This window comes from Gouania willdenowi, unplaced genomic scaffold (assembly GCF_900634775.1).
Source record: "Gouania willdenowi unplaced genomic scaffold, fGouWil2.1 scaffold_112_arrow_ctg1, whole genome shotgun sequence".
Lineage (NCBI taxonomy): Eukaryota > Metazoa > Chordata > Actinopteri > Blenniiformes > Gobiesocidae > Gouania > Gouania willdenowi.
The window spans coordinates 18,588-26,927 of NW_021144860.1; the positions used below are offsets into that span (position 1 = coordinate 18,588).

The following is an 8,340-nucleotide window of genomic DNA, read 5'->3' on the forward strand; positions in this document are numbered from 1 at the left end:
CAGTGCCTTCTCCTCACCCTTCTCTCTCTTTTCTGTTTCAGGTTCTTGATGCTGGAGCTAACAGTTCACAGCTCAACTAGTCTGGGACACTCTGATGTTCTATCTAGGGATGTCCCGATCAGTTATTTTGCCTCCGAGATCGAGTCCTTTGATTTTGAGAATTGGCCGATACCGAGTCCCGATCTGATACTTCTATAATATTTAAAAAGATAAAGAAGAGAAAAAACACAAATACAGGATGTTCTTTATTTATTTTATTCACCTTATTTTAACATTCAACCCTAAACAGAGACATTTTCAGCTGTTTTTTTTTTGTTTTTTTTAAATTGTATTTTTACCATATGTTTTTAACACAGGTCTAGTTTTTTTATCACTAATTTATTAAAACAAATGAAATCCAAAGCATCTCCTCTGTTAAATGATAAAACAACATCAACAGAAGAAGAAGTTTACCTCCAAGCACGAGCACAAAGAGCAGAGTGAGCTGCAGGAGAAGCATTCTGCTGTAGATCAATGTTTCTAATGTTTCCTCACACTCTGATCTGTGAGTGCACTGAGCAAAAATATCGGTAACACTTTATAATAACTATCCGTTATAAGTAGTTATTAAATCATTAATAAACTGTTAGTTAATGAGTTGTAAATTGCTTGTTGAGTATTTGCTAACAGTTTGTTAAGGATTTATAACTGTGCCTTGTAGATAGTTAATAGATAACTTACAAGCTGTTAGTTAACAATTTATAAATTACATGTTAACTGTATGTTAATGATTTACAACTATACTTTATAAATTAGTAATAGATCATGAATTAGCCATTAGTAAACTACTTACTAATGACTTGTTAAGTGTCAGTTAAAACTTTATATACATTATTGGGACGTTATTCTAAAGTTGCAACTATTCCTCATTTACTAACAGCTAGTTAATGAGGAATAGTTGCAACTTTAGAATAACGTCCCAATAACATATATAAGCTAATTACTAATACTAAAATGATGTATTGCTCACACTTTACACCTCTGTTATTAATAGTTTGTTAACCATTTGCTAATAACAATGAAACTTTGTACAACAGCAAATGGATGGAACAAGTTCAAGGTACAGAAATCTGATGTGATATTTAAAATAGCACATTTTTTAACCTCAGCCTTGTGAAACCCATAGGCTTTTCTGCTGCTGTATTTTACCAAAGAAACACCACAGGTGAAATTGTTATTGATAACATTGTTGTGTTTAATGTTTTCAAACCACAAATTAAATACAACACAAACTAAGCCATTGCATGGCAGAACAGCAGTATACAACAGTATGGATTATCCAGACATAAAAACAAAACACAATAACAAGATATGTCTTAGCACAACTTAGACCCTCAATACTTAGTGAACCAGGCCTTCACCCGAGCTACAAACAAACTGCTCTATGGCACCATGCTACAGTGACATCAGACCTAAGCTTTCTTAGACAGAGGAATCAGTTTCCCCTTTTTCTTTTGTTGTTCAACATCCCTTAAAAGATTTGGATCATTCATTAACACTTCCAGACATTTTTTTGCAAAGTCCTGCAGTCGTTGCTGTGGGGTATGAGCAAACAACAACTCTTTGTATTTCTCCGGGGCCACAACAGCCAGCTCACATATTGGGGCATTGGTGGCGACGGTGTTTCGGTCAACACCAACTTTTCTATATGCCGCACTCAGCTTTCTTTCTTTCTTGTATGCCTTAAGGACTTTCTGGTATCTCTTGACGACCTCCTTAGGATGACGTGCTGAAAAAAATAGAAATGTAGTTAAGTATAATAAACACAACACAAGGAAACACACATGCAGATACAAATTGTTTGAAAAAAAATAATGATTACATGGACACGGAGCAATTGGACGGTCCAAGATAATATATCCACCAGGAAGTACATTTTGGAAAATTGTACTTCCTCCTGTCTGTGAATAGTGTGTATATATATATACATACGTATATATGTACACTCTATGTACATGCCTGACACACATGAGGGAAGAAGCCTAATTGCATCCCTCCTCTCTTTGCATTTACCTCTTTGTTTTCCATGCTGCTCCTTTTTCCTCCCTTTTTTCTTCCTCTTATCTTTTTTTTTGTGACTCTGGTGGTGGTGCTTTTTTTTCTTCTTGCGTCTTTTCTTTGATTTCTTGTCCGAATCAGAGGAATCAGTAGAGGAGGAGCTCGATGAAGAGGAGTTGGATGGGCTGGAGGATGAAGCGAAAGAAGATGCATCAGGAGACGAGGTGGCCGAGGAAGATGTGTCAATTGTCCCGCTGTCATCTGCATCTACAACAAAATAGAAAATACAATACAAAACAGAATGTATTACTCAGAATGGTGATACAAGTCAACTCACAAACATTATTATCAATAGCTTTTGCCATTTATCAAATGTTAATTGGCGAATGGACTCTGCTTGTATAGCACCTTTCTCGTTGTTGCAGCACCCAAAGCACTTTTACATTATATATTTCATTCATACAATAATGGCACAGCAGTGGGGGCAATTTGGACTTAAATGACTTGCCCAAGGACACATCGACATGTGTAATGGAGGAGCTGGGAATCCAACTACCAATTTTCCAACTCTACCTCCTGATCCACAGCCACCCCAATGTGTCTACTTTTGTCAATCAATGCTACAGATATTATCTTCCAGGTATAAATTGTACATGTGTATTGTTTGAGTAATAACACACTCATGCAGATGAAGTTCTTGTCACTGTCAAATGTCGGCCATCCTTCCACTCAGTTGTATATATATTTTACAAAACACCCAAACATCACTGTCAGGTGAGCAAACGTGTTTTTCTCAGAAAACCTTAGGTCTACTTACTTTTGCCAAGTTGTTGGAGGAGGGAGTATATCTCCTTGGTCAGGTCACTGGTTTTTTCTGTAGCAGTGTGCTTCTTCTTCTTAAGGAGATGGTTCTTCTTAACATTTAAAAATGCTGTTGGAGCGAGAGTTGCCTCAGTATCTGAATGATATGATAGAGAATAAAAAAAACTGATTATAAACCAGGTGAAGGTAAAATAAAATAAGCAACAGGCTCTACTCTCTAAATATTACTAATATTATTCATCCTCATTGTAAAAACACAGTTACCAATTGTTCAATTTTTTTTCTGTACTGTTATCTTGAACAACATCTATTATTTATTTATTGTTTTTTTCTTTTTATTGTATATTTTATTATTGCCTTATTTTTTTTCTCTTCTGTATTTAGATTTATTGTTTGCTTGCTTTTTTTGTCTTTGGCAGCTGTAACATGTGAATTCACTCACGGTGGGATAAAATAAAGGATAATCTACGAGTCAACATACAGTAATTGTTTAACTTTAATTCATCACCAGCAAATGTAGATATATTAATGGACGCATAAATCTTCTATTTTTGGCAAGCACGTAAACATGTGCGCACGCACAAAAATTATTCACTCAGCAATGTATCAAACTAGTTTAATTATGTAGAACAATTATCAACCCGTATTATCCTAAGCAGACATTTTTAATGAAAATATAACACACAATCTTGCTTACCGTCGTCATTGTCGTCCATGTGCACAGCGTGGTCCACAGGTGTAGTTTTCATTGTGCTATTACCCGCTGTTGACTTCTTTCTCCCAAAAGTACCTGGATTCATTTCGGTTTTTTGCGCATCGCCACTGCCGCTGGGAACACTGGTGTCTGATGTTTTATAAGACCGTGTATTCATTTTGTGTATTCAGTGCTAACGTGGGCTGCGGTAACGATTAGCATCTGGCTATTCATCCAAAAACAAACTTGCTGAGTGATCGAAGGGTGGGCGTGTCTGTCTAGGTTGTCGAGGCCGGATGGCTCCTCCTCCAACACGTAAATCCAATTGTGATTGGTTTGTTTCACCCCCTTGTCGCCCATGGCCCATGATACAATTCAAACATGTAATCTGGCGGGAGTCAGTCACAGAAACTCGGGAAGGTTGTGTGAGGTGTGTGAAAAGGATAAGAAAATAGGTTGCAATCCTAATCAAACGTCATATAGTAATAATGCCTGGTTTAGCCACTGAGCTAAGAGAGCTTGTTGAAAGCAGAACTAAGTCTAAAAGAAGACACAGGAAAATGATCAGATGGCTGCAGGAGAAAAAGCTTCTAAGAAGACGGATGCGATGCCAAAAATGCAAACACAAGATGAAATTAAAGGAATCCGTTTGTGTGGACTACTACGCATGGTAAGTTTTTTTTTTTTTTTTTTTTATTGGATGAAATGACAACGTAATGTAGGTATTTTGGTCGAGAATTAAAATGAAAATAAAATCTATTTAATTGTAAAGAGTGCCCAATATATCATAATTCGTGTTTAAATATTTATTTCTAGAAGTGCACTGCACTACATGTCAAAACGTTGTGAGGTTATAGATCTGCTTTTTACAGTATTTTGCTATTTTTTTAAAAAAAATGTTATTAAAATAATTTTAATACATTTTATGGGGGTTCCTGGCACAACATATTTTCAGATGGGGTCCCCGGCCAAATACACATTAGTTTGGGGGTCCTTGACATGAAAATTTTATAAAATCACTGCTCTAGCTACTACCCTGGCCTGTGTCATTCTTATTTTTATTTGTATTTACCTTCTTCAGGGTTTGCAAACACAACAACCACAGAGGGAAGAAACTGAAAAGGTCGATTAGACACAAATCTTTATTCAGCAAGTCAAAGGTCTCCCTCTTCAACTGGATGCGCTTTGTGTACAGGTACGCTATGGGATCGCTATATGATTGTATTCTGTCTATGATGATATACTGTCTAACTATGTTGTCATAAACAATAACTGGTGACTATGTAGTAAATTGTGATTGTAATATTATGGAACATCTCTTGACTCATGATGATAACATAGGTGCTTGGAGTTGTTTAACTTTTGTGATTTATTTGCTATAAGGTGTAATTTTTGGCTTGAATTCCTATCGGTTTAATTTCGGAAATGTGTTTATTTGCTGTTACTCATGGGATGCTGTGTGGTTCAGCATTAGGCCTGATTGAGTAACATGAGTATCTGACCCTGCCTCTTGAAGCTCGATGACTATTGGCTCTCTTAATCTAGTGGCTCTGGCTGTTAACATTAGAAATAGGATTTTACAAATATTCTACAGTATTATTAGTACCAAATGTATTGACCATAGACCGCAAAAAAACATTGTCACAGCAAATCCCACAAAACATATTTCCTTTTTTTTTTTTTTTTTTTTTTTTTTCTTTTTTTTTTTTTTTTTTTTTTTTTTCACCTTGTTTGCACATGCTGTTGAAGGTTAACACTACAAGAAGTGCAATCTTTTAACAGCAATGCATATTTTATTATTGCAATTAAATAAATGAATTTATTTCATTGCATAATTGTGACCATCACCAGCCCTCCCTAGGGAAGGGTAAATACTTTATTAAAGGGAGGATGTAAAAGAGAGAGGGCAGTGTTACACCAGGGTGAGGGGGGTGGGGGGGGGGGGAGTTAACAGGGAGGAGGGATACAAGATAGGAAAACGAATGGGTGGGGAATAATCAATAAGTTTCAAGTGATGTGATGTGAAATTGTGGTTGTGTATATTGTGCTTATTGTTGTGTTATCAAGCCAGTCTGGTGACCAGTGTGCGGCTTAGGAATAATGATGGTGGCTGTGAGCAGAGGAGGAAGTGAGTGGAAGTTACATAAAACAGGTATTTGGGAACAACGTGTCTATGGTTGAGCCCAGTATGAGTGTTATCCCACAGCCCGAGGCCAGTGCGTCCATGACAAATGTGATTCCAAGAGCCGCTACTGCAAAACCCATAAGCCGCCCCCGGGCCCGAAGAAGCAGTCGGGCCAGCAGAAAGAGCGAGAGATCTAGGGGCCCCCGGCGACCACCCCACGGCCAAGCAGCCCCCCGAACGCCCCCAAGGTCCCAAGCCGAGAGGCTGCCATTGCCCCCCCCATACACACCCGAAAAGCCCCCAAGGAGCCAAGGACCCAGCGCACCACGCCACCGACTCCAACCCCCAACCCCCAGGCCCCCCAGCCCCCCACCCCCCCACCACCACCCACACCCCCGCGCCCAGCCCCCCGAGGGGAGGGCCCAGAGAGCCCCCCGCCCGAGACCCCAGCGGAGGAGCCAAAGCCCACGCCCAGCAGACGACCAGAGCCACGCCGAACGGGCAGCCGGCGGGCCCCCGCCGGTGAGCCCAGAGCCAGCAAGGACCCGACCCCAGGCCAGGAGGACCCGGAATGGATGCAGCACCAGGAGCAGCCCGCCCAGGGCGAACGACCACACCCCAAGCCGCATAAGGCACCAGGGGGCCGCTGGGAGTCCCCCCGCCGGTCCCGAGGCACCCCAACCTAGCCCCCCCGGGCGCCCCAGATGCCGATGCCGCCCGCGCCACGAGCTTCAGTTCTTTAAAGCCAGGGCCCCCTCCAGAGGCCAAGCCAGACCGCCCCGCCGGGATGTGGCCCCCTAATTTAACCTGTGGCCCCCTAATTTAACCCACAAAACATATTTCCAATCATTATTGTTATTTTTGTCTTACACATTAGTGGACAATTTTCATATCCTAGGTTGCAGTAGTTGCACATTTTATGTATCAAACCAAAACTATCAAAATAACTCTGGTATATTATACACTTTTTCTATCAGATTTGCACAAGGCCTGCGTCTACGTCAAGTGGACATGATCAGTGATGACATTTCTGGAAGCTCAGCAACACTGTCCAAGATGGCCCAAAAGCTGCGAGATGTGTGTACTACTGCGATGGACAGATATCAACAAGCCAGAGGCCAGTACATTGGGGGACAGCAGCAGTTTGTCACCATTGATGAAAGCCACTTCAGGTACAAAAGAAAGGCAGGCACTTTTATTGAAATAGTAATGCAAATTACCAATGAATGACAAATGATTCATTTTGTTTATAGAAAAGTAATTACACATATTTTATGTTTTTGACAGTACCGACGGGGACGAATGGCTGGTGGCTGGAAGAGGAAGAAGTGGGTGTTTGGGATGCTCGGTGTGAACATGAGAGAGAGAAGACATGCAAAGCCTGTTCTTCGCTTAGTTGAGAGAAGAAGAAGGAGATGATCTGGTGCCACTTATAGCTCACCATGTTAAAGTGGGATCTACAATAATAAGTGATGAGTGGCGGGCTTATAGAAATGCTCTACCTCAGCTTGGTTACACCCATTTCACTGTCAATCACAGTGTGTCCTATGTTGATGCCCAAACAGGTGCACATACTCAACATATAGAGAGGGCCTGGAGAACAGTCAAGGAAAATGTGTGGAGACTCAGGGGGAATCGTACAGAGGAGTTACTGGTAGAACATCTCAAAGTTATTGAATGGCATGAGTGGCTTGCCCGTAAGCATCGCAAAGGGCCATTAGGACGGATAATCCATGACATTGCTGTGATGTTTGGACATTAAATGTCCCTTTAAAATTCTATTACCCCAGTGTTTAGCACAAAAAGTACTATATTGTTTTATACTGTTGTATACTGCTGTTCTGCCATGCAATGGCTTAGTTTGTGTTGTATTTAATTTGTGGTTTGAAAACATTAAACACAACAATGTTATCAATAACAATTTCACCTGTGGTGTTTCTTTGGTAAAATACAGCAGCAGAAAAGCCTATGGGTTTCACAAGGCTGAGGTTAAAAAATGTGCTATTTTAAATATCACATCAGATTTCTGTACCTTGAACTTGTTCCATCCATTTGCTGTTGTACAAAGTTTCATTGTTATTAGCAAATGGTTAACAAACTATTAATAACAGAGGTGTAAAGTGTGAGCAATACATCATTTTAGTATTAGTAATTAGCTTATATATGTTATTGGGACGTTATTCTAAAGTTGCAACTATTCCTCATTAACTAGCTGTTAGTAAATGAGGAATAGTTGCAACTTTAGAATAACGTCCCAATAATGTATATAAAGTTTTAACTGACACTTAACAAGTCATTAGTAAGTAGTTTACTAATGGCTAATTCATGATCTATTACTAATTTATAAAGTATAGTTGTAAATCATTAACATACAGTTAACATGTAATTTATAAATTGTTAACTAACAGCTTGTAAGTTATCTATTAACTATCTACAAGGCACAGTTATAAATCCTTAACAAACTGTTAGCAAATACTCAACAAGCAATTTACAACTCATTAACTAACAGTTTATTAATGATTTAATAACTACTTATAACGGATAGTTATTATAAAGTGTTACCTTTTTTTCTTTTTTTTTTTAAACACAGAGACTGGTTCCGGGACAGAGTTCATCACAATGGCGTCATCCACAGCGCTGGATATTCATCCATTCATTGATT

General features: G+C 39.4%; 1 protein-coding gene across 1 annotated transcript; it reads right to left on the reverse strand.

The window, feature by feature from the left end:
• Positions 1-1,451: 1,451 nt before the first annotated feature.
• LOC114458407 (coiled-coil domain-containing protein 106-like) lies at positions 1,452-3,608 on the reverse strand. The gene is made up of 4 exons (XM_028440773.1): positions 3,557-3,608; positions 2,855-2,995; positions 2,053-2,298; positions 1,452-1,768 (listed from the first exon to the last, which is right to left on the reverse strand). The coding sequence occupies exons 1-4, from the start codon at positions 3,606-3,608 to the stop codon at positions 1,452-1,454; spliced, it is 756 nt and encodes a 251-aa protein (XP_028296574.1).
• Between the last annotated feature and the right edge of the window lie 4,732 nt (positions 3,609-8,340).